The sequence below is a fragment of the Daphnia pulex genome, chromosome 2, assembly GCF_021134715.1.
Source record: "Daphnia pulex isolate KAP4 chromosome 2, ASM2113471v1".
Taxonomy (NCBI): Eukaryota; Metazoa; Arthropoda; class Branchiopoda; order Diplostraca; family Daphniidae; genus Daphnia; species Daphnia pulex.
In genome coordinates this window covers 4,302,025-4,325,575 of record NC_060018.1, presented here as the reverse complement: position 1 = coordinate 4,325,575, position 23,551 = coordinate 4,302,025, and the positions used below count along the sequence as shown (strand labels likewise).

The 23,551-nt window shown below is 36.5% G+C and overlaps 5 protein-coding genes across 32 annotated transcripts; 2 read left to right on the top strand and 3 right to left on the bottom strand.

Moving 5' to 3' along the window:
* Window positions 1-120: 120 nt before the first annotated feature.
* LOC124188323 (alpha-protein kinase 1-like) lies at window positions 121-4,079 on the bottom strand. Of its 4 annotated transcripts, none has more exons than XM_046580879.1 (11): window positions 3,875-4,079; window positions 2,612-2,708; window positions 2,433-2,530; window positions 2,050-2,374; window positions 1,928-1,991; window positions 1,539-1,853; window positions 1,286-1,455; window positions 1,133-1,223; window positions 894-1,048; window positions 670-814; window positions 121-601 (listed from the first exon to the last, which is right to left on the bottom strand). In XM_046580879.1, exons 2-11 carry the CDS (start codon window positions 2,627-2,629, stop codon window positions 435-437), a joined length of 1,548 nt encoding a protein of 515 aa, XP_046436835.1. In that variant the 5' UTR covers window positions 2,630-2,708; window positions 3,875-4,079; the 3' UTR covers window positions 121-434. The 4 variants fall into 4 exon arrangements, 3 of the variants coding, with proteins under 3 accessions (XP_046436835.1, XP_046436837.1, XP_046436836.1); XM_046580881.1 differs by having other exon boundaries at window positions 903-1,048; XM_046580880.1 differs by having other exon boundaries at window positions 903-1,048; window positions 2,612-4,079.
* A 616-nt stretch (window positions 4,080-4,695) lies between these two features.
* On the bottom strand, window positions 4,696-13,464 carry LOC124188304. 6 transcript variants are annotated; one of them, XM_046580847.1, is made up of 20 exons: window positions 13,193-13,464; window positions 12,378-12,425; window positions 11,273-11,367; window positions 11,091-11,210; window positions 10,877-11,035; window positions 10,696-10,792; window positions 10,596-10,637; window positions 10,405-10,521; window positions 10,246-10,332; window positions 8,810-10,176; window positions 8,153-8,750; window positions 7,834-8,090; window positions 6,994-7,771; window positions 6,754-6,927; window positions 6,489-6,691; window positions 6,200-6,429; window positions 5,987-6,137; window positions 5,681-5,895; window positions 5,381-5,584; window positions 4,696-5,302 (listed from the first exon to the last, which is right to left on the bottom strand). In XM_046580847.1, the coding sequence occupies exons 2-20, from the start codon at window positions 12,412-12,414 to the stop codon at window positions 4,975-4,977; spliced, it is 5,259 nt and encodes a 1,752-aa protein (XP_046436803.1). In that variant the 5' UTR covers window positions 12,415-12,425; window positions 13,193-13,464; the 3' UTR covers window positions 4,696-4,974. The 6 variants fall into 6 exon arrangements, with proteins under 6 accessions (XP_046436803.1, XP_046436802.1, XP_046436801.1 ...); XM_046580846.1 differs by having other exon boundaries at window positions 10,246-10,344; window positions 13,193-13,462; XM_046580845.1 differs by lacking the exon at window positions 13,193-13,464 and adding an exon at window positions 13,131-13,149 and having other exon boundaries at window positions 7,834-8,091; window positions 8,151-8,750; window positions 10,246-10,344.
* Window positions 13,465-13,968: 504 nt separating this feature from the next.
* Window positions 13,969-21,659, bottom strand: LOC124188343 (coiled-coil-helix-coiled-coil-helix domain-containing protein 7-like). 13 transcript variants are annotated; one of them, XR_006872299.1, is made up of 8 exons: window positions 21,516-21,659; window positions 21,349-21,423; window positions 21,114-21,262; window positions 20,648-20,908; window positions 19,596-20,003; window positions 19,081-19,538; window positions 16,756-19,013; window positions 14,596-14,612 (listed from the first exon to the last, which is right to left on the bottom strand). XR_006872299.1 is itself a non-coding variant. In XM_046580908.1 (5 exons), exons 2-5 carry the CDS (start codon window positions 14,994-14,996, stop codon window positions 14,096-14,098), a joined length of 378 nt encoding a protein of 125 aa, XP_046436864.1. In that variant the 5' UTR covers window positions 14,997-15,070; window positions 15,157-15,254; the 3' UTR covers window positions 13,969-14,095. The 13 variants fall into 13 exon arrangements, 1 of the variants encoding a protein (XP_046436864.1); XR_006872298.1 differs by lacking the exon at window positions 19,596-20,003 and having other exon boundaries at window positions 19,081-19,140; XR_006872309.1 differs by having other exon boundaries at window positions 19,081-20,003; window positions 21,399-21,423.
* Window positions 15,272-21,623, top strand: LOC124188321. Of its 6 annotated transcripts, XM_046580875.1 has the most exons (9): window positions 19,564-19,703; window positions 19,776-19,994; window positions 20,063-20,250; window positions 20,335-20,476; window positions 20,556-20,615; window positions 20,675-20,762; window positions 20,823-21,061; window positions 21,138-21,376; window positions 21,442-21,623. In XM_046580875.1, the coding sequence occupies exons 1-9, from the start codon at window positions 19,662-19,664 to the stop codon at window positions 21,566-21,568; spliced, it is 1,344 nt and encodes a 447-aa protein (XP_046436831.1). In that variant the 5' UTR covers window positions 19,564-19,661; the 3' UTR covers window positions 21,569-21,623. The 6 variants fall into 6 exon arrangements, 1 of the variants encoding a protein (XP_046436831.1); XR_006872288.1 differs by lacking the exons at window positions 20,063-20,250; window positions 20,335-20,476; window positions 20,556-20,615; ... (2 more) ...; window positions 21,138-21,376; window positions 21,442-21,623 and adding exons at window positions 15,272-15,836; window positions 16,006-16,051; window positions 17,111-18,195; window positions 18,267-18,546; window positions 18,610-18,734 and having other exon boundaries at window positions 18,806-19,703; XR_006872284.1 differs by lacking the exons at window positions 20,063-20,250; window positions 20,335-20,476; window positions 20,556-20,615; ... (2 more) ...; window positions 21,138-21,376; window positions 21,442-21,623 and adding exons at window positions 15,272-15,836; window positions 16,006-16,051; window positions 16,400-16,485; window positions 17,111-18,195; window positions 18,267-18,546 and having other exon boundaries at window positions 18,610-19,703.
* Window positions 21,660-21,724: 65 nt separating the features above from the next.
* LOC124188335 (enoyl-CoA delta isomerase 2-like) lies at window positions 21,725-23,545 on the top strand. Of its 3 annotated transcripts, none has more exons than XM_046580894.1 (6): window positions 21,725-21,944; window positions 22,262-22,380; window positions 22,446-22,624; window positions 22,693-22,813; window positions 22,909-23,142; window positions 23,219-23,545. In XM_046580894.1, exons 2-6 carry the CDS (start codon window positions 22,264-22,266, stop codon window positions 23,372-23,374), a joined length of 807 nt encoding a protein of 268 aa, XP_046436850.1. In that variant the 5' UTR covers window positions 21,725-21,944; window positions 22,262-22,263; the 3' UTR covers window positions 23,375-23,545. The 3 variants fall into 3 exon arrangements, with proteins under 3 accessions (XP_046436850.1, XP_046436851.1, XP_046436852.1); XM_046580895.1 differs by having other exon boundaries at window positions 21,739-21,936; XM_046580896.1 differs by having other exon boundaries at window positions 21,769-21,936; window positions 22,256-22,380.
* Window positions 23,546-23,551: the final 6 nt, after the last annotated feature.

Here is a 23,551-nt window from a genome sequence, read left to right as displayed (position 1 = left end):
TTCAGACTTTCACTCTCTCCTTGGTTGCCAGACTGCATTCGTCGAGTTTTCATTACTAAAAAAACTTGCTAATTTTAGACGGTTGGGAAACCGTAACTATAACGCATTCGTGGCCAAATATTTTGCATAAAAACAATATATTTGAACAGCAAACCCTTGAGAGAAATGACAAATTTACTAATTCATTTCAAGGCGCAGCCATTTTTCCAATTAGTAAGGTACACAAGGTGTTTAACGATTAACAGCGATTATCTCCAACTGTAACATTTTTTTTTATACTCAGCTCTCTCAAGTCCCTGTAATTTAAATTGTTCCGTAAAATCGTTGAAGGCAATATGTTTTTTTTTTTTTTTTTTTTTTTTCCGATCTGGGTTTTCTCAGATTTAGCGCTATTATTTTCCTGCATCGATCCTGTACTTTTGATCCATCGGGCTTTACTGAATCTTTCCAGGGAAACCGGTTTGGTCAAACATGTGTTGCTTGAATTGTTTCGCGATGTTCCTTCCGGCATGAACGTTGAAAGCTTGGTCAAAGCCTTTGGACCCAGGTGCTTCGGGTCCCTGATTGCGGAAGTAGCTAAACGAGCTGACCACACCGACATCTGTTACGAGGAAAAAAAGAGTGTCAAGTAAAATTTTGAAGTTAAGTTTTTATCTTCATAGTCAATACCATCCCTAAGACCGTCATCAAAGTTATTCTGAACTGGCGATTGAGGATCGTTGGAAGGGCCCTTGAAAAGTCCAAAGGATCGGAACGATGGATCTGTTTTTATCGGTGGATATGGGAATTGGTTTCCCATATTATGAATATCTTTCTTCATGAAAAAATGAATAAAGGTAATGAGAAATGGCTAAATAAATAGTTGTTAAATAAAATAAAAAATTACTACTTACGCCACCTACATTTGCTTTAAGACTTTTTTCCGGTACTCCAAAAGTGGAATGAAGGTTAGATTTTAATTTTCCTTTGATCGACGGTTTGCTGGACTTGTATAAGGGTTGTTGTTGTTGTTGTTGTTTTTGTTGTTGTTGGATTGGTGGTTTATGATCTGCTCGAAGATCATATGAAATAGTACTGTTAGTGTTGTGCGGGGAAAGACAAGTTATTCACATTAAATGGAAGTCGAGTTTACCCACTGCTTCGGCGATAATTTGATTTATGTTTAAAGGATGCGGAGACTTGTATGTATGCTTAGTAAGTGGCTTCCTTACAGGAGCATAATTCTAAGTAAAAACATAAAATAACTGAGGGGAACAAATGAAATCATGAAGAGCAAGAATTCAACCTGAGGAGGAGAGACCACTTGACCATAGAGCGGCTCTTGCATTTCAGGATTTTTCAATCTAAACCCTGTTAAGAAGCTGGGATCACTGTGATTGTCAACCACATCATTAGTGTCATTAGAGGCGGTCGAGTCAATGGTTTTGCTTTCTTTTTCCTCTTTGTTCGAGTTTCCTACGTAGAAATCGATTGTTACTTAACATTTAAATTTTATGTTACCGTGCAACAGGTATAAAAAAATTATTAAATTGAATTACCATTATTAAACGTGAATGGGTCAAAATTATCAGCTGTATCTTCAAAGATTGGGCCGTTAGAGCTGGTTGGTCTACTGGTCGACAGTTGGGAATACGAAGTGGTAATTGGTGATCCGATGGGTTGAGAAATCGGAATCCAGTCATTACTTGCCGCATTTACTGTAGGGGTAGCACGAACGTTAGTGGGTCCTTGGAATGGCACCGCACGAGTAAAAGCCGCTTGATTGGCTGTGGTTTGGGGAGAGTGCTGAGGGGTTGGATGGCTTTTTAATGGTTGAATAGGTGCCGGTTGGTGGGAATGAAAGGGCGAAGGCTCTATAATTTGAAATGAATTAGTATGTTGTACAATGGTTATCAATATAATCTAGAATATACGGAATAAAATTCACCTGATTTTCCGCCAAGAGAATTGCCAGTTTGGATAACAGGACTAGCAGGTCGTTTATGGTTGAGCTTAAATAAAATTGCGTTAAAACTTGAACTCGACGAAATAATCCACAATCACAATTACCACAAACGATCCGTGAGAACTGCTTGAAATGGATCTGAAATCCGATTCTGGTCGTGAGCCTTCCACTACTGGCACCCCTTTCATGTTACCGTCGTTTTGACGATGTAAATTTCTGTTAAATGTTTCTGAATCTCGGATTACACTTACTCCGAATTTGGAATCATTTCCAGCAACCATGTTTGCGTTCTTTACAAACGTGCTATTAGCCCCCCAATCAGAGCTAACAGCGGGTGGTGGATTGAGTCCTTCAATTTTAACTGAAACAGCACCGGTACCTGTTGATCCTTGATCCTTATCGCTCACTAAATGCGACTGGATCTGGGAACTACCAAAAACAGAATTAATTTTCATTGAATCACTTTGAACGGTATTTTTGTGTTTACAAGAATGCTTTGAAAGCGGGTATATCCAATTGTCTACTCTTAATCCCAGCTGTTGACACAGTATTCATCATGAATTGCAAGGTGAGCAATAATCCAAGCTAACATGCAAATATAGAATACTATTAATGCTTCTTCATAAAATAACATATAATACTGATGTGTTTACTGATAAAGCTTACCAGTTTAATAACCGCCATCTCCTCGAGATCGATTTGTTATGATGAAATGGTCGAAGAAACTGAGAAAACTTAATTGAATTCGAAAACACGGAGGAAACTAAAAAGAAGTAGACGTTTCTCGAGTCGTCGTTGGAACTGTTTCAATAATCGCGTTTCCTATCTCCTATATATAGCTTTCTTTTGACTGAGCATCGACAACAAAGGTATGAAAGTCTTCACTTCCTACTTTGTATTATTTTCTGGTTACCAATGCACAATATTTAACTTTCGCAATAGTAGTGATTGTTGAAAGGAATTTGTGGTGACGGTAGTCGATTTCAAGTGAAAGAGATACCAACCTCATGGTATAATGTGAATCGTGGGAATACGTGTTCCCTTTTTTCCTCATTAAATTATAAGAAATACTATACAGGAAGAATTTCCTGTGGCCAGCTGACGCGCCTCCGAAGACAATTGGTCTTCGGCTGTCTGTACAGTAGCGCTGGTCAAAGTAGAAAGTATGCCAAGAATATTCTATACAACTTTTTTTCCCTTTAATTGCTGGTGCTGTATAGCTCCTAATGGACCAGTTTATAATAGTAAACCCATAGCAGCTGTTTTGACTTTTCTGTACAATAGCAATAACAGCAGTTGAACACGACGTTTTAACTGTTGAACATTTACTTTACATTTCTAAAGCTCGTCAATAAAATTCGGAAAAATAGATGCACGAATAGCGCGATGTGTTTGAAACGCAGGAATGAAAGAGAAAGACCCTAGAGCAAAAATTTAGCTTTCCACGAGATTACTTTTTTTTTTGTAAAATTTAGACATTATTCAAATGGCTTTCTCCCTAACCAAAATTCGTAACCACACGTTCGAGGCCACAGGGCGTGCACGAAAGAATATGATATTTAGAAGTCTGCAGTAAGAAGCTGATCAGTTTCCAACATTGTGTGTTTTTTTTTTGCATTTAATCAAAAGTACAACCACGAATACATATGTACGAATTCCTGTGGTAGTGAAAAGAATTCGCGAATTGGTATGAGTGATTTGATCATCAAACACATGTTTCACATTTCTCAAGATTTTTCCTTTTTGCTCTATCTCTGCTACAGAAACCAAAATATCTACACTATTTCCTGTTTTCTAGATGGCATATGTACGACATAATCGTTAGTTCGTTACGTAAAATAGTGGAACAAGGAGATCTCTTACATATTTCAAAGCTTATGTCTTATTTGACAGTTCAGAAAGAAAGGAAAAATTTAGCTTGATAAATACCTTCCTGCTGCAGAAATTTTTGAAGCACATTGTCTACTATTACTCCAATTTAGTCTCTATTTCTTTAATGGGGAAACGGAATTTTAGTTCGGTCTATTTTGCAAGCCCATACTTCACTTCAGCAGTGCTGACGATAAAAATATTGTTTTCGAATAATCAGCGTTGCCCTATTTCGTTAAACGGCCACCGTTAATTAAAAAAAGTAAAAGAAAAGAAGAAACAAGAAATACAGACTGACTGGGGCATGGGCATGGAGAGATCCTCTCCATACCCCTGACTGGGGGCAGATCCGAAATTCGGAAAGTGCCACCACTATATTCTACTCTCGTACCACTCCTAGAGCCACTACTCAACCAGAATAATGAATGAAAAGGGAAATTTTGGCCAGCCCCTCGTTCTGTCATTATTGTGTCTCAATTTGCATCATAAGATAAGAGTGTGTTCGGAAAAAAGGTAAAATAGTTTCTCCTTTTATATCGAAAGTCGCATACTAGGTTTTTTTAAGTTGAATACACCTGGTCTTCAACTACAGATGATATTTCAATTATAGGAAAGCATTTATGATACTTTACTGCTTGTTTAAACATATGGCAAGCTTTTATCACGCTACGTGGAGTGCCGGAAAAAGCAAACAAAAACGATAGCGTACACTGAAAATAACAGAGTGCGGAATACTTCTTCGGTTCTTCCTTACCAGCGTCGAAGAATATTGAAATTTAATGATGATAATTTTCCAAACAAGACGGGCCAATAAAAGTTACAGTTAACCCACTATACTTTTTTCTTTCTGTTTACCTACTTAGGGGATGAATTACAAGCTGTAAGGAGAAATCCTGCTTACAGGTCTTGTATTCTGAATTTTCAAATCAATATTTTAAAGGTAGGAAGATTAAATACAAAAATGATGAAATCTAATTTCACGCAACCGGTTAAGGTTAAATACAAAAAGATGAAATCTAATTTCGCGCAACCGGTTGCGAAGTAACAGTTTGTACAGATGACGATACATATGACTGGAAGTGATGGTTGAGAACGACTGGGAAATCACTTCCACAATATACATCTTAAGGAACGAATGTTTCAACGTTAAGCGCAGAGTATTACACATTGGGTACAGGACGAAAGAGTAAAGGGCCCAAGTTATCAGAAGTGTAGGTACTAGCAACAACATGCGCAACATCTCGACTCCTAGCATTGTTAATCAAATCCTGCCATGTCTCGTTCATTTGCAACGTTTGAAAATGCCCACAAACTATAAGCGACTCTTTGGCACGGGTCATGGCGACGTTCATTCTTTGCAACGAGCTAACAAAACCAATATCTCCGCCGAGATTTCTTACTTCCCGTGCTCTTACGCAAGAGACTATGACAATATCTTTCTCTCTTCCTTGGAAACTGTCGACGGTGTTCACCTCTACTCGGGATGCGCTGAAAAATATTTGAAATAAAATAAGTTTTACGGAATATTTATCGCCAAATTATCAAACCAATAGATGATGTACTTACTTTATACGGTTAACCTCTTCATTCATTTTTTTAACTATACATTGCTGTTGACTCCGGTAAAAGGTGATGACACCAACAGATTTCCCACGGGTCAACGGAGAGTTCACGATCAACGTTACAATTTTTGCCACCAAAGCGGCCTCGTTCTCGTTCTTGAAACTTTGATCTACAAGTTGTTCAAGTCCATCAATCACGTTTAACACCCTAAAAAATTGAGATTCATAATTATAATTCAAAATGGTTCGAAAACTGGATAAGGAATGGAGGTCACAGCGGTTAAAACGATTCACGAAAACGAACCTGTATTCGTAACAAGGTCCGTTCCTAATAAGACCTTCAGCTGTTACAAGTTTGCCACCGTAGAAGTACTTTGAAGGCCACTCGCATATAGAAGGGGCCATTCTATATTGCGTGTTCAACATCATGACGCCTTCCTCGTTCTCTCGGTTTGTAATCATTCTATTGGAGTAAAAACGATTGAAAAGCGACTGATCAAATCGATTTTTTGCGGCAACCTGAAAGGGACAAAAAAAAATAATAATAATTTTGAGTGTTCATGTAATAAACTAATAATGTGTGTGAATGGCATTTTTTTTTAAATTGTACCTGAGAAGTCACAGTTGCAGGCAGCTGATCTGGGTCCCCGATCAAAACAAGTTTGCTAATACCAAAAGCGAGCGGCGTAAGTGATTCGGGCTCCGTACACTGGGATGCTTCGTCAAGTATGCAACAAAGAAATGATTTGCTCGACCTTTCCCTAGGAAATAATAAAAAAAACATCAATTTTTACGAACATTTAGGAAAATTAAAGGTATTTACTCAATGAAGAGGGTCTCCATTTCTCTACTGCGGCAAGAATTCAGAGTTGTGCAGATAATTTGAGCACGAGAAATCAAATGTTTTTTCATCGCAAGACGCTCTTTGTCAGAATTAAAATATTTGGCATGAGTTTTATAGCATTCTTGATAGGACCTGTCCACTCCGTCAATTTGAATTTCTAACTGCTCTAATTTTCTCCCATGCATCCGGGCTTCATCCGATTGTCCTCTCTATGAAGCGAAAATAATTTTAACACAGGTTCAAAACTGGACTAAATTTTAAAATAAACCTTGTTGGCAGCATCAATTGAAGCTATTAAATTGGTCTTGTTTTTTCGGAGACTATGTAATTCTTCTGTTAAAGTTCGAAGTTTGCCACTTTCCGGGGAATCTTTTGTAGCTATAGTATCTCGTTGAAATTTTCTCGTTAATTCGTCAAGAGAAATTCTTGCCACGTTGGGATGCATGGACGCCAGAACTCCGATGCGCACAACTGTGGAAAACAAAAAAAATTATTAAGATTGCAGGTCATTGCTTCAGCTAAAATTTACTTACTGTTGTATCTACTCTTCTTCTCATCACGTGCAATCATAAGGCGGTTGGCTATTTCATCGATTGCATTGTTCGATGGTGCACAGACTAGTATACGTGGGAAGCTGCTGGTTTTTTCGTAATGCATAAACATCATGCGCGAAATCAATTCTACAATTACATGGGATTTTCCAGTACCTAAACGAAAAGCACATGTTAACATTTTAAATAAAACACAAAATAGGCGAGGACAAAATATCTAACCTGGGGGTCCCTGTAAAAGGGCAACTTTAGGTTCACGGTCCGATGCGCAAACCATCGTCCTTGTAATGGACTCGACAGCTTGATATTGACAAGGATTTAAAACTGGATGATTTTCTTCAATATCAACTGTGTCCAACTTGAATGCATCCACATAATCACTTGGGTGAAGGATTACGTCGCATAGAGGGTAACGAGCTAACTCGGCGTTGAGAATGAATTGTTTAACTACCGTGTTAAGTCGTGATATTTTAGTGACGGAAAAGATTTTGTCCAGTTCTTTGGGGACATTGGACATCTTAATCCATAAAACGAACGACATCCTGAAGTAAAGAACATTTTGGCGCTGACAGGTTTCCAACAGACGCGGATCAACGTCTTCCGCCCGCCAATTTCTGGTCACCACTTGTTCAGCAACACCAAAAAATTTCACAGGAGGTTTCTGAGGTGAAATATGGACAGTTAAGGTTACGAGTTCCATATCGATTATCCTTATTGGCGACAGAGCTTCACATTGAAGAAGAGCGAAACCATCGCAGAACTTGGGTTTTGAATAAATCAACGGTCTTATAGAATCATGTTGGCTTGTTTCCAAATCCTTGCAAAGGCTAGCCCATGTCTCGTGGAGCATAAGTGGGGTAAAAATGCTACAATAAGCTTCCAGACTGGCATAAGCTGACACAACTGGTAACAGCGAGAGCTCTGGAAGACTTCTACCATTTTCTCGTTGTAATGCATTAAGTAGCGGGGGCGGCACATCATTCTTTTGCTTCTTTTGTTCCTATTTTAAAAAATTTCAATTAGAATCAAAATTTCACACGTAAAATAAAATAAAAAAGTTACTTCAATCCAGTCATAACACCAGTTACATATTCTGTACAGAATGTCGTTCGTTAAAGCAACCCTATCCACAGGACGGACAGGAGTTTTAGTTGGAAGAGGTGGAGTTGGGGGTCTTGATTCAATTTCATGAATTTTGTTGTTCACCTCCACGATCGACACTTTCTTAGGACGGTACAAACCATTCTTCAAGCCTTGATATTTTAGAATACCACGCATACCATTGTCAGAAATCGGACGTGGACGCTGTATTTCATCATCTGCATAAAAAATTTAAATAAATAACAAAAAACAAATATTTTAATAAGTTCAACACACTTACCAGGGACGGGAAGTGGAATAGTTTCATCATTAGGATTTGATGGGGCCATTGGACTCGCATTGGAATGGGGAGGACCTGGGTGTTGATGTTGACCGGGAAGTGATGGCATTTCCCTTCCTTCTCGACGAACATTTCTTATTGAATTCGGTGGAACCCACTTCTTGTTTCTTCCAAGCGGTTGAGCCTCATCTCTTGATCTATCCTGATATCTGCTAGGATGTTTTGAATGTCCCGATGATGCTTCATTTTTATCGCCATCTTCAGAAACGCTAACTCTCCGTGCTACTCGGACGTGGGGTTTCTTGAAGGAATACGACACGGCAGGAGTCTCAGACGATTCCATGGAATCTGCTCCCATTGGTTCTGATTCATCGTCATCGCCGGGATATTTCCTCTTGTGTGCAGATGAACTTGCCGAATTCGAAGCATCTTGATCATTAGACACTCCTTCGGCATTGGACGTCTTCGGTAACCTTGGTATGCTGAAACCGGGTAATGAAGAACTTGTGGCTTTCTTAGTACCTTCCTTCGGTCCATTTTCTTCACCAACGAAATCTTTTAAAAATAAATCTCCGCGGGATTTCTTGGTTACTTTGGCCTATCAAAGAGAATTTTATAAACGAGATTTTGACAACCAAAATAATAAACTGATATTACCTTCACTGGAATTGGCGCAGATGACTTTGGCTCTTTGGGAACCTGGGTAGACGGTCGGGGGGTTAGAAATTTCTTAGTGGGATCAACACTAGTAGATGGTTGTTCGTTCAATCTTCTATCGCTCATCGGTCTATTTTTTGCCTTCTTCTTGCTTGCTTCGTTAACGGAAACACGATAACTTTCCATCCCGTGATCTTTACATAACTTTTCTCGAACTGAACCAATGCCATTCGCTGATTTTCTCTTGCGGCCGGTCTGTGGTTTAGGCGGTATTATTGGAATTCGTGGTGTAGCGATTTTTGATTGTAATTTTTTCCGTTGATCGTCTTCGGCTGACTGGTTATCCGTTTCCCTCCTAGAAGACTCACCAGCAGTTGCCAGGGAAAATCGCCCTCTAACAGGTGTATGCAAATTCTGGGGTTCGGTTTGAAGAGTTGTTTTTCCTTTTTGGTTAAAACGTCCGGACTTCACAAGTGAATTCAACTTATCCACGTCAGTTCCCTTCCTAGAGATTTTCTTGGATAAACTCGTTTCTTCTTCTTCCTCCTCTGCAATTTCTTTCAGAAATGCTTGCGAGAGTTCTGGAAAGAAGGGACTGTCTTCATCTGATGAACTTGAAGAGACCACTAACGGAGATTTGCCGTGATGATCGTCGGCATGCTTTCGAACTGGGCTATCCAAAGGCTCTTGTTTGAAGCGGGGTTGGGAAGAAAAAGTTTCCTCGTCACCGGAACTCAAAATAATGACGTCCTCATCAGATTCTGGGCAATGGTCGTTTCGTTTCCCACAAACAACATTCGCCTTCACAACTGCACAGTCGTCAGAGTCTTCTACCAAATTTTCAATTTGTGGTGCTGAAGCAGGCGCCATTCGACCACTGCAAGAAGGAATTCTTTGTTCAGACCCTGCTTCTCTGGAAAGTTTTTCTACGACGAATACCGACTTGGGAACTTTACAGACAGAAGCGGCATTAGATGAAAACAAGGCATCGTCATCACTGGAATCCTCTGAACTAGATGTGCGTTCGTTAAGATGAGTCACTTTTTTCAATGCTTTCCCTTTTGACTCCACTCCAGTAAGGGAATTCTTCGCGTGATGGTTGGCAATGTTTTTAGAACTGTCTTCATTATCGGAATCTGAATCCGAACTGTAGAGTAATAGACGTTTCTTGCCATTCAATCGCTTTTTTGTTGCTTTGGAGTGAGCAATGCCACCATTTAAATATTTTTTTGGAAGTCCTTCAATAACTACTTTACAGTCCAATTTTAACTTGGCGTCGTCCAGCGATGGTCGTACGGGTTTTGAGTTGGACAAAGTTGAAATCATTTTAGCATCGTCGTTACGAACTGGGGTCTTTTCCTGGGAGCCTAGAGGAATATCATACAGTATGGTGAAACTTAAGCTTGTGTTAAATAGAAAAAACCAACAAAGTATACGTTTTTGCTGATGCGAATTTGATGCAGTGGAAGATTCCTCGGCGGTACAAGCACGCGTTGTTTTTTCCTGCGAAACGCACGACTCACCTATGAATATTCCTATTAAACCACTTCAACGTCAATAGATTTTCAAATTTACTTCATCACACACAATGATACCTTGAATATCAGATTTCTCAGAAAATATTGGAGACGATGGAAGTATAACCTCTGGAAAATTTGGTATTTTAATGTGTTGGGAGTCACCTGAAGCTACATTTTGACCTCGTGGATTTTCTAGCAATTTCATTGAAAATTTGTTATATTAAAGTAAAATTACGACACCATTTGAAAATGACATGAGAAAAAACCTGATTTATCTGGGTCATCACTCGGTTTCCCTTTTTCAATATCTGTAAACAAAAATTGAAGCCATTACTCAAACCACACTTGCTTAAAATTTAGTAATACCATAAGATAAAGGATCTGTTCTGCATTCTGATTCCTCCAATGGATCACGGGCTGCAGAAACACCAGGTACTTCAACAATCATAAGGTCACCATCATTCTAAATTCGTCAATGCCTTGTATTAAATTAATGTAGTTTAACACAAAATTTCACATACATAAACTTTAATTTGGCTGAGTTTACCTCATTTTCATCTTTAACAGTATTTTTCAATACATTAAAAATATAGTAATCTGGCTCAGTTGCTTCAATTGCTCCCACACCCAATATATCTCTTTCACGAAGAATGGTTGGAGTATTTGCTGGAATTCTATTTCTATTCAGGAAAACTCCATTCATGCTCTAAAACAAAAAAATATCTAAGCAGTCTGTTTAAGTTTAATGATATAATATTTACCTTCAAATCTTCAATGCTCCAACAGTTGTCAACATATTTCAAAACACAGTGTTCTCTGGACACATTTTTCCCATTACACACAATATCTACAACACCTCCTGCTTTCCGCCCAATTGTAAGCTAATACAAAGAAACCATGTTAAAAAAATTGATAACAAATGTTTCCATTTACTTAATCTTACTTTCTCTCTTGGTCCCAGCAAGATATTTAAATGATGCCTTGAATTCTGATGACCAAGGCGTTCAAGATACCAGTCTTCCATTATGCAGATTACACCTACTCACCCAAAATTGAATAAGATTTTTTCATTAAACAAAATGCATAGTTTCAGTGATTTCTAAGTAATAAATTCATTCGAACAAAATCTAAATTCTCGATGAAACACTATTTTCTTATTCAAATGAAAGCGCAGCTCACTTTTACTCTACCGTCGTCCGCTACTTCCAGATAAAAGAAAATCGTCATTCTCGAAATGAATACCTGCCATCTAACGGGCTGAAAGTCCGATTACTTTCGCTTTTCAGCATATTTTTTAATTTGGTTTATGAAAAAGGCTTTAACTTTAAATGTGAAATAAATAGTAAAAATTTCCTATGAAAAATGCATCGAATTAGTATGTAAATTGACGGTTGTGCCAGGACATATTTAAATTTTTTTGCTTGATATGAGAATAAGAGTTTACATCTGCGAAAATTTGGCCCTGTAACTTAGGTTATCTCTTAATCAACAATTGTGTTATCCCTCACAATTATTAAGCTTTTTGTTGAGAAAAGCTAAATAAATTCATCTCCAATATCCACTCTTATTTGGGAATATTTTTAAATTACTATATCTCTTATAACTTATAAGCTAGTCGGTATCAAACTTACCTGATATTTTCTGTTAACAGAAACTTGATACCTTTAAAATGTCGAGCTTAGAAATGGACTTAATCATAGCTTAATAAATGGTTATAGCCGGTTGACTCACACTTTGGGTGAGCAGCCATTAAGTGTTACAGACCTGTAAGCCCGAGGCATTCTTAAAACCGAAGTCGGTGCAGGCGAAACACGAATCGACGAATGTTTGTAGCCCATAACCATTTATTAGGCTATCGTTTAAATTTTGCAGTTCCCATCACTCATTACATTTTGGGCTTGTAGATGTGTGTATCTTATATATGTGTATATACTTACCATCTTATAGTATACGCCAATTTCTTATGCTTAAATTTAGAGCTATAAACTAGATGTATATTCAAGTCTCATCTATTTTTTAATCACTAAAATAAGCAATTGTTATTTTACCTTTTATTTCGATAACGGAAATATCGACTGACAGCATTTACAATCCTCCTGAAATAAAATGTGTTCTACTTGTAATATGAAAAATGATATTGTCGATAAATTTAATGAACAAAACAGAAACTTTGTTAGCAAACAGCTGGCGTAGATTATTTATTAGCCAAAGTTTGGGGTGACATTTACGAAGCAACAAACACCCGCAAAATAGCTTTTGTAATCATTAAATTAACCATTTTCTATGAACATTAAATAGGGCAAATTAAATGAATTGGTTATAGCTTAAATGCATTAAATGAACATGGTATAGCACATATAATAATAATTTTTTTAGAAAGCGAAAACAATATTCACGAAACCAAGTACGAGAAAGTGCCACCTGTTAGGGACAGTTGACATTCCTCGTGACTAAGGAAGGGCAGAGTTATAGAATACTGGTAGCGCCACTGCCATGTTAACTCCTCCTCTAAGCTTTTTGGACTTTTACTTTTCACTACTTTCGTTTTTCTCCCGCCAATAAACAATAGATACCACAAGGACACGCTGTACTGTAAAATAATAATCTAGTGCTCAAGTGAAAAATGGTCTGAGGTATAACTAACTTTAGTCTGAATAGGTGAAATTGATAGTAACAATTTCGAGTATGTCTAATAACAGCGGCAGAAAACTAGATTTCAATTTTAAATATTTCTTTTCTCAGAAATTGAGGTTATTTACAAATGTTTTCAGAAATGCTATGATGGAAAAAAAATCAAATACCTATGTGGCCGTATGAAGCTACTAAGAAAATCATAGACCTTGACAAATTTTGTGGTACTTACGACTCAAAACAGATAGTTCAACGAGAGCACGCAAACCGTAATCGTCTACTCGACACTCATGCCTACTGACTAATAAACCATTTCCAATTGTTGTAGCCTTTTATACAATTTATTTAGCGCATCTCGTCACTCGTTTGTTTCCTTTGTTCTCATGCATTCAACGCCCTACAAGAAATAGTAAAAGGGGGTAAAAGCATGGTAAAAGGGAGTTTTCATTTCCCAATGATAGAATGGCATTCAGGGAAACAAATTTCCCCAAGGAATTATTATCCTCAGGCGAAATGCTTTATGACGATTTATTTACTGAAGTTGAATACAAAAATAAAAACCTATCTCATCTTAACCTGGTTTAATCACCTGAATATCTTTTCACAGCAAAAAATTGTTAACTGCTCTCAAGGGAGTATTTTCTTGATGAGCCTTCCACTTATATGTAATAAAGTAACTTTTCAGGACTCGCATTTTAATTTTTTCCCCTTGAAGCTAGAACCGATCAATTTCTTGATCTTCCATAATTATTTAACATTGCTTCCTCAACTTCCACGAAATTTATGCCTATGTAGAAGTCTAATTACTATGGTATTTCCTGTACCTAACAAATATTTGCACAGTTAAATTTTATTCAACTTCGTGTTAGCATATTGCAGTCCTTGAGAGGCAGATAACACCCATTTACAAAGGAAAACTAGACTACATTGAAATTAACTGCATTCTAAATATAAATTCAATAACAGATCCCTAATTACACAACCTGTAATATACACAAGAATCCTATACTCAGATATTTCACTTTTATTGTGAAAAATACTTATGTAGATGAAATGAAAGGTCTTTACCAATAAGATGTAAAGTATAATCTTTATCACAGAACTAAGACAGTAAAAGCAACACACTAAATATTGCTTACGACAGCTTTGCTTTACTTCTAGCATCTCTGAGAATTTGTTCCCTTTCTTCAGGTGGAGGTAACAGTGGACGAATTCTCTCTCGTCTTCTCTCAGCTTTAATATTTGTCTGAAAGAAATCATTTTAGTGTTAAAGAGTTGAATTTTTCAAAATATGAATTTATCCCAGCTTAAACAATACTACTTCACTTGCCCAAAATTCCATACAACTGCGATAGTTTGCAAAATATGCTTTGCACTTGTCCCGATCTTCAAAATGTTTGACAGAACATTCATTAGCCATTTTGTGTTCCTATGTAAAAACAAAATATATATATATTGCATACTCACATATTGGTGTAGCTTCTAACTTAAAACCCCAATTTTTTTAATTGTACAACCTTTGAACATGGATTGTTTATTTCATTGTTGAATTCGGTCGATTGTCGATTTTTAATCCTTCTTTGATTGCTGCGCTCTGCTTCACTTAATTGATTTGCTTCCATGATATGTGCACTAAACAACTGTTTACCAAACTGCAATAGTTAAATTATTCGTTATTAATCGTATTAATTCATCTATCAAAATTGAGCAAAGCAGACAATAAATTTTTTTTTCTGAAAATGGAAAACACGTCTCATTTATTATGCGTCTGCTTCTGTTACAATACGGCGATTCAAGATCTTTTTTTGAAATTAATTGTTTCAAAATTCAAACTTAGTCCATTACTAATTTCTAATGCATTTGAATAGAATACAGACTTTTTAATTTGGCACAATCAAAGGCACATATTATTGATTTAGTAAATAGTGAGTAAATATATTTTGAAATGTGTAAACAGAAAGCAATGTAAAAAAGTAAATATGATGAAATCACGGCTCCCCCACAAAAAGCTGAAGAAATATTATATTTGATCTCATATCACACTTGTTTAAAAACTTTGATAACGTATAATGTGAGGTTTCTTTTATTCAGTTCTTAGGCATCTTTTCATCTGCGACGGAAAATCACGGAATAAAAAGATAGAAACGGTCCTTTAATGTCGTTACTTTGTTAAATGTGGTAACAATTTCAACTTACGTATTATGAAAAATACAGCAAAAAGTTATGGAATGCCGTGAATAGATTAAATTGCATGGAATTATCTTAACTGTGTTCACATGTGCGCCTGACGTGTTAAAAAAAAGTCTATACAAGTTTACCATGAACGAATAAGGGCGCGTCAATGACAAAATTCCATGAAGGTCATCAAGCGTAGAAGAGAAACAAACCAAACGGCTGAAATATCACGTACAAAAAAAGTTTATATCCCAAGGCATCGCTCTGCCCAAGGCTGCGAGCGTATCCTGTTTCTAAGTTGCTTTTATCCTTTTTTTGTTCCCCCAGTGTGTTGACCCCGATCAAAACTCGCTGAAAAAGCAGCTGCAACAACAAAAAAATATCGTTTCCCTGGGACTGACTCATAAAAGAACTTTATGACAAAGGAAAATGTTCTCGAAACTTCTGAAACCGGAAATGGCTTTCTTTTTTCCTCGAAACTTCCCAAAAAAGGAAATGTTCCGTTCTGATTGGTCGGCTTTTTACCCTTCCCCAGATGCTGACTCGGAGACTCGCATAGACGCGTAGAAAGCGTGACGAACTTGCATAGGAACAGTGGACTGGGATGGAGTATAAAAAGGCCCCCCTGACGATGCTACAGTACTTCATTTTCTACAAGCAACCGTCGAGGCGAAAAGTGCTTCTAGAGTCTCCTATTTTTGGTAAGTTTTATTTCGACTTAATTGTAAATGTTCTACTATGTTAAGAAATGCTATTTGAGTTTGTTTGTTACTTCGTCAAAAAAATTGACTGATCAATTTATTGGTCAGTCATTTCAACTCCCAGATATTTTGAAGAATTTGTTGGTAATTTATGTTTTTTTTCTTTCAGAATCGCAACTTGTTCTTCGTGACTGCACATCGCTGCACATCGACAGGTTATTACTTGCAGTTGTTCTATATTTGAAAATATACCCGATAAAATGCAATCGAAAAGTTTCGTTACTATATTATAGCTATAGGTAACTTGTGTAATGAATAATTTTTGTCACTGTTGGAAATAATATTCAAAAAGGCATTGTGGTGATCAAGTATTTATACCATTCTAAATTATACAGCATTTATGTTGTAGAGCAGAACTTGGGACATTTACTAGATCATCTCAATGTTATCTGAACAAAATTTATCAACAGTGAAAAAATTTTAAAATTATGCTATGTTGAACTGCAAATATTACCCAAATCGCACATAAGTTTCATTGCCTTTGCTTTCTGTTAATATCTCAGCCCCGACGGTTCGTAAAAGCGTCACAACAGGTTTGTTGAAGAAGGAGAAACAAAAGGGTGTGGTTGAAATGGTAGGGCAACGCTAGGTAAGTAATATATCGATATTTAACTCGATACACTACGATTCTTCACAATCATCGCGCTATTCGTTTGAGAAATTTTTTTGGGAGGGAAATTGGTATGGCATACTTATGGGATACTTACTATATAGCTGTCGCTTGTCCTCTTACCAGAACCAAGTTGATGTACAATATTTTTTTTCCACAAATTAAAAAAAGTTAAAACAAAAATTATTTTTAAGTACGAAAAATATCCCTTCAAATCATAGCAAAATAAAATCCCCAGTAAACACAAACCTAATTTTGAAACTCCATTCCGTACACGCCACGCCATCTGGCGCTCCTTTAAACAATGACAGCTGTTGAAGCGGCATCTAGCGGTGGAATTAAGTAAATGATTTATTTATGTTAACAATTACTATCATTTAAAATGATGAATGTTATCCTCAAATTGGAGTTTATGAACATGAATTAACTTACAATTATTTAATTAGAGTTGAAACTAAATCAAATTCTGATAAGATAAATTTCTATAATTTAAAAATTTTTTATATCTCTTAATGAAAAGTGACATCTAGTGATACTTATTTAAGTCTATCGGTTAAATAATATACTGTTTTTTTTAACATTCAACATTTATCTGTAATTTCAGGAATGGACGGAGACTGTTTCATAAATTCTTGCTTTTCTTCGATGAGCAACTCGACTGCTGAACTCACAAACATTTCTGGAACAAACGCAGCTTCAAAAAAATACGCAGATCCTAAACTGAATGCGGTATGTAAAGTTATGATAGAGCGCCTTCGCCTTCCCATCGATTTCGAAAAATCATATACATATCGTTCAACGAAAAAACCGCGCGTTTTTACCATCTTTTCGGATTCTGAAGAAGAAATGGAGTCAAAAATGGTAAACTTGAAAAAAACCAAGGAAAAAGTGCCAATTAAAGGTACTAAACGACTCCTTCGGTTGTCTGATTCTGAAGATGAAGCAATAACCCACAAAGACAAAAAGAGGATCGCTCTAAACGATTTACGTTTAGAGCCATCGAAAATGTCTTCAGAATTTGTAACGGAGAAGTCGCTAAACACTCCAGAAGGATTACGTGTCATACGGCGAACAACTTCATCGAAAGACGAAGAAAATATAACATGCTTGACGCAATATCTACAAACAAAAATTGAAGAAATAACTCTTAGTTCCGACGAGGAAGATTCAGAACCGATACCACCAGTTTTGGTGCCATTTGAACCTGATTCCCCATCAGATACTGAATCAAGTGCCAGCTCTACAGATTGTGATATGCCATCGATATCGCTACACTCCAACATCACACCACCTGCTGTCGCAAGCCAAGAAGAAGAAAAAGAATTATCCGAATCAATTGAAACAAAGGAAGAAAAATTAAAAAATCTTCTTGCTTCTGGTAGGTTCAAATCAAAAGAAAAATCAACTAAACCAACAAGACCTCGGCCTTTTGTTAGCAGACGAGGGAAAAAATTTCGCCAAAACGAATCTACCAACTTCAAAAAGAAAAAGCCGTCAACGCTGAGACATAAAATTGAAGAAGATCAGGATCTAACAAGTTATAACAATTCTGTTAGACTGGCGCACCAAAAAAATGGATCTTCCACCACATCCGGTGTTAACTTTCAGCCTGTTACTACAATGGGGAAAAAATTGCATGAACCAATTCCAACTTACAAACCATTGATTCCACAACCGCGTCCAGTAAAGGTATACAAATTAAAAAAAAATTAAATAAAACATCTCGTTCGGTATTTTTTAATCGTGATGTCATTATTTAGGCAAAATCAACCGCCACATCTCGTAATGACAAGTTGGCTGCTGATTTGATGAAAAGCAAAAACCAATCCATTAAAGAAAAGAAAGAAACCCCCAACGCAGCATGGTCCTCAAATTATGTTATTCCTCGCAAAGCGACGAAAACCATAGATTCTGGGTCGAAGGCTGATTCGTCTAAAGGAAAACATCCGTCTGAAGACGCCGAACTACTCACAAATTCTGCAAGTGCATCAAACGACATTACTCCTTCCTTCAAGCCAGTGGTTAATCGAGTAGCTAGAGGTAATTTAAGACTATCTCATTTACGATAAAAAATAGCGGTCAATCAAATTTTCGCGTTTACAGGTACCGAGAAAGGAACTGAGAAACAACATACACGACAACCTACAGCCAGTGCTACAGCCAACCGAGCCTTAAATTCGATCTTAAATCTTGGTCGCTCACGTGATGGTTCTTACGGGAAGAAAAGGGTAAGATTTAGTGAAAGAGACAAAACTGTTTACATAGAAAGAAGACCTTACTCAAAAATATTTCCAAACAGTCCCTCTGCTTATAGATATGAGAAAGTAGGAGAGCACCAATTTAAACTTAAGAGCATAGATAGATCCTCTTAGTTTACAAATATGCAACGCAATAATTAACTGCAGAAAACTCAATTGGGATAACTGGCCAAAAGTAGGAGGGGCAACCCAAAAAAATTCCATTACCGAGAAACCATTACTTTTTTAAAATCCATTTTCCCATTATACCTAAATAATAATAATTAAAAAAAAAACGCAATGAACCGTTCTGTTGGTTAAAAAAAAAAATACTTACCTGCAATTATATGATTTCTTATGTGTCGCTCGTATGTTGTATTCCGTTGGATCCGCGATTCTATTTGAAAAATTCCACTTAAAAAGATATTATCAAGAACAGAGAAACAATGTTGGATAAAATGTTAATCGCATCAGTGCATTACATTATGTTTCGAACTTATGATTATTGTATTAGTTATGCCTTATTGAAAATAAACTCTGGATATGCTTAAAACAAAATCCCATTGCTACTGCTCCCTACTGCTATTGTGACATCAATATTTTCATAGCGAACAAAATCAAGGATTGAAATATGTGATCACTGAAGGACAGTTTAGCCTTTCCACTAAAATAACAATCCATTTCGAAATGAAGTAAAAATTTTCCTGTTCACGGCAGATATACGTATGCATTGTATGCAAGGTTAAACGCCTCATTTCATATCTTATCTCGCTTTTGGTGAAGTGATTGCGTTATCTGTGAAGAGTGAAGTAAATTGCTAAAGCCTGTTAGTGTGTATAGTATTCGTGTTACCTGTGAGTACAGATTTAAATGGTGGAAAATAAAAATCAGTTTCGTATATTGAGGTGAAACCATGAAATGGTCATTCTTTCTATTCTTGCGTTTGTCTGCGTAATCAAGGTCGTCGCAACACAATAATTTGTAAAAAAAATGCGTTTACTGATATTCTGTTCCTTCTTATTTGTTGTTTAGTTGGCAGGAGGCACACAGGTATTCTGGGAATTACCGAATTGTAACGCAATCGCTGAATATAACGGCCACACATTAAAAATAGAGAGGGCATGCGAACAAGCATCCTCGTTATATACTTTCCTCCTTTACCAAACAGTAGGGTTTAAAACGGAATGTCAATGGACCAGCTTTACTAGACAAAGTTTTTCTATCTGTGAGAGTTTAACAACATTGCCACAGGCAAGCCAGCTAAAGAAAGAAAAACATTGTTAATTTTATTTGATCAAATTCAGCTATTACTTATCCAGAAAAAAACTCGGACAGTTTTTGAACATATCTACAATGGAACCTATTGTTTGGCTGTTTACCATGGGGAATGGACAAGTAGCCTGCCTATATGTAATTCAGAAGTTCCTTTTTACTTAGAAACAAAATTGACGGAACTAGATGTCATCCAATGGAATCCCACATTAAACATCCAACAACATGGCTCTAAGTAATATTTAATTTTACAAATTAGAGAAGAGTCCATCTTCTAGGATGGACAGAAATTATTCTACCCCCTATTCTAACACTACAGCGATCTTTTCATCCGATTGGGGATAAATCAAAGCGATGGCTTTAACTTTAATACCTTTGACATTGAAGTGTATAATATCGAGGAAGATGTTACAAATTGCGACCTGCTAGCTATGCTGCCACCTAACTATTCTATTAAAGTAGTAGGTTGACTGAATGTGAATCACCCTTCACAATCGGCCAACATTTTACTTATATCAGCTAATTCTTTGTCGTTCGCAGAGGATTTCGAGAGATAGAATCATCTTAAGTAATTTAACAGAGGGATTCTACTGTTTCAAAGTGATTGAAAATGAGATAATTAAGAAACTTACTTTGACTCAAGTTTCCTCATACACCAGGTTACCCCAGTCGATCCAAGATGTATTCATCCTTTTTCTGTGACGTACCTTCCGTGTACCAGATCAAGTAACAGCACACGAATCATCTGTAAGGAACCGCAGTAAATCTTTAGTTTATAATTCAAATTACTTAATAAATATGATTAAGTTCCCATCGGTAGAAACGATCCCACAGTTATTGTTTTCGGAGCGATGTCTATTTTCCTTATTATTTGTGCGATAGCTGCAATATTTCTAAAAAAGAAAAAAAAGAAAAAGAATGGGAGAAGTGAATTTGACGAGCCATTGATGTCTTCAATATTTCTTCTGCACTCTAATGAGGAGAGGCATCAAGGCAATATTCAAATGCTAAAAAAAACACTGCGGGAAAGGCTATCATTGATTGAGGTAAGAATTTCACGTTATTCAAGTATAAATTGCAAGAATATGGAAAGTATACCTTGTAAAAGCTTATTTTTTGTAGATTGATGATTACACTGATGAGCATCAATGGATGAATGTGGCTGTAGAGGGAATCAGTTGGTTCCTATCTCGGTTAAATCAGAAGGGAAAATGTATCATAGTCATCGAACCAATTCTTGAAGAAGCCTTAGAATCTGATCACCAAAGTCAATTAGTTGAAAATAACTATTTTTTTATTGGAATGCAACAACTTCAGACTTTAGCTTCATCACCTGATTACAAAAGAGTTTTAACTGTCTGGTAACAAAAGACCAGTAATTACCATTTCAGCAATCATTTAATGAAATCTAATCAATTCAAAACAGGTTTCAAAATAGTTTTGAATCCACAAATGATCAACAAAAACAGTTTGGTAATCCATTCCAAAATTTTAAGTTACCATCAGAATTGGATCTTCTCATTCAGCAAATTGAGAATTTAGGGAGTGAATAAATCAGACTAGTTTAAATCCATTTTGCCCTGATTCCAATAAAACATTTTAATTTGACATCAAGCTTTTCTGACTCTCTCTCTCTTCCGCTCTTCCTTATTACACAGTTCCACGTCATCTGTCGAAACTTTCCAAAGTTTCTAAATCTCTTTCATAGGTGGCGTTTTGACATTTGTAGTCTGCACAAAATCTCATACAAAATAAACAACAACCTGTTAAAACAACAAGATGATTTCTTACATCGTATGCCAAAGTTCAGCTTAAGATAACAAGAGAGACGTATAGAGTTGTAGCCATTTTCGACGGTGCAACAAAAAAGTGTGAAAATTTTTAAATAACATTTTCCAAGGCACCAAACACATCCACACTGGTACACAAGTAGGCTTTAGAGAGGGCTAAAATGTGCATTACTTTTAAGGCATTTAGAATTTGTTTGATTTGTATCATAATTTCTTTATGAGGTATTACACTCTGTAATGTACAATCAAGTCAATCAGTTTGTCTACTGCACTAATATGTGATGCATCATGTATCAAGAGCCACAGAGCTCTTGTTGATTTTCATCGCCATTTTGTATAAATTTCATTTTTTCAACTAGATCCAGTAAAAAAAATGTCTGAATTCTTCCATTTCATCTATAAATTGTGAAAATATTCCCTTATTATCTTTTGGATCTTTTCCCATTTTATTTGCAGAAATGAACCAGGACAGCAGTAGTGTACAGTATCCAGGTGTAAATATCAAGACAGATGGAAAATTAGTTATCATTCAACTAAATGCTCCAAAGAGGAAAAATGCCTTAACTCCAGCTATGGTAAAAAGTTAAAAAAAATGCATACCTTAGAATTTTTGGTTTGATCTACCATGTCCCTATCAAAGTATGCTGGAATAACAGATGCTCTACAAGAAGCTTCAAATAATCCAAACATATCAATTGTTGCAATTACTGGAACAGGAGACTTTTATTCAAGTGGAAATGATTTTGGAGTACTCATGGGAAAACTTTCAGAGAGCTCCTCAACTGAAACAGATGCTAAAAAAGGTGTAATCATGGTGCAGTAAGTGAAATAAAAATAGTTGTTAATGTTGTCACAGATAACTTTATTATCTTTCCTTTTAATTTAAGGGAATTTATAGATACCCTAATAGATTTTCCTAAACCAATTGTTGCTGTTCTAAACGGCCCAGCTGTTGGGGTTGCTGTTACAACTCTAGCCTTGATGGACGCTGTTTACGCCAGCGATAAAGTTAGTTATGGTTCATAAAGTTTATGAAGTATTGTCATTTTTTCTATTATCGGCGATCTAAATGCTAAAATTTCGTTGGTATTTCATTTGTCCAGGCCTGGTTACACACTCCATTCACTCAGTTAGGTCTGGGTCCAGAAGGTTGCTCTTCTCTTACTTTCCCGCGCATTATGGGACCACTTAAAGCATCTGAACTATTATTGTTCGGGCAAAAAATTGCAGCCATTGAAGCCGAAAAATTGGGTTTGGTTACGAAAGTTTTTCCCGCTGCTGAACTAGATTCTCTGATATGGCCAAAATTGAAAGAAATATCTGATCTGCCGCCTACGGTAAGTCATTTCGGTTGTTTATTTTGTTTGACTTTAAACGTTACCCTTTCTCTATTGTAAACATTAAAAATTACAGTCCATGATTCACGGGAAAAAGTTGTGCCGTGATATCGATCGAGAGTTACTTCACAAGGTCAACGCTGCAGAGTGCGCAAGATTGGTTGCATGTCAAACTTCCGAGGAAACGGCAGAAGCCATGTTTAAATGGTTCACTCGTCGATCAAAGCTTTGAAGAATTAAAACTGTGTCACAAAATATTAAATGTAAACTTAGTTAAGGGTTAAGGGTATATCATAAATGATGAGTTCTATCAGTTAGTTTCTAGTACTGTTTTTTTAGTTCTATCAGTTAGTTTCTAGTACTGTTTTTCTTGTATATGGTAAAATCTAACGAATTACTTTAACTGCTG

Excerpts from the sequence above, each read along its gene's own strand:
- LOC124188323 (XM_046580879.1), bottom strand. Across the intron at positions 815-893 it reads TTAAAGCAAATGTAGGTGGC|AAAGATATTCATAATATGGG; the intron begins GTAAGTAGTAAT and ends TTTTTCATGAAG. Across the intron at positions 602-669 it reads TGATGACGGTCTTAGGGATG|ATGTCGGTGTGGTCAGCTCG; the intron begins GTATTGACTATG and ends TCCTCGTAACAG.
- LOC124188304 (XM_046580845.1), bottom strand. The coding sequence starts at position 12,414 with ATGCTGTCAGTCGATATTTCCGTTATCGAAATAAAAG. Across the intron at positions 10,177-10,245 it reads AAATTCGCATCAGCAAAAAC|GCTCCCAGGAAAAGACCCCA; the intron begins GTATACTTTGTT and ends ATATTCCTCTAG. Across the intron at positions 6,928-6,993 it reads CCTTTTACAGGGACCCCCAG|GTACTGGAAAATCCCATGTA; the intron begins GTTAGATATTTT and ends CTTTTCGTTTAG.
- LOC124188343 (XM_046580908.1), bottom strand. The coding sequence starts at position 14,996 with ATGAGATCAAATATAATATTTCTTCAGCTTTTT. Across the intron at positions 14,613-14,963 it reads TAATATTTCTTCAGCTTTTT|TTTGGTAAACAGTTGTTTAG; the intron begins GTGGGGGAGCCG and ends TAACTATTGCAG. Across the intron at positions 14,390-14,477 it reads TAAACAATCCATGTTCAAAG|GAACACAAAATGGCTAATGA; the intron begins GTTGTACAATTA and ends GTTTTTACATAG.
- LOC124188321 (XM_046580875.1), top strand. The coding sequence starts at position 19,662 with ATGGTCATTCTTTCTATTCTTGCGTTTGTCTGCGTAATCAAG. Across the intron at positions 19,704-19,775 it reads CGTTTGTCTGCGTAATCAAG|TTGGCAGGAGGCACACAGGT; the intron begins GTCGTCGCAACA and ends TTTGTTGTTTAG. Across the intron at positions 21,062-21,137 it reads AAAGGCTATCATTGATTGAG|ATTGATGATTACACTGATGA; the intron begins GTAAGAATTTCA and ends TATTTTTTGTAG.
- LOC124188335 (XM_046580894.1), top strand. The coding sequence starts at position 22,264 with ATGAACCAGGACAGCAGTAGTGTACAGTATCCAGGTGTAAATATCAAG. Across the intron at positions 22,814-22,908 it reads CTGTTTACGCCAGCGATAAA|GCCTGGTTACACACTCCATT; the intron begins GTTAGTTATGGT and ends TCATTTGTCCAG. Across the intron at positions 23,143-23,218 it reads TATCTGATCTGCCGCCTACG|TCCATGATTCACGGGAAAAA; the intron begins GTAAGTCATTTC and ends TAAAAATTACAG.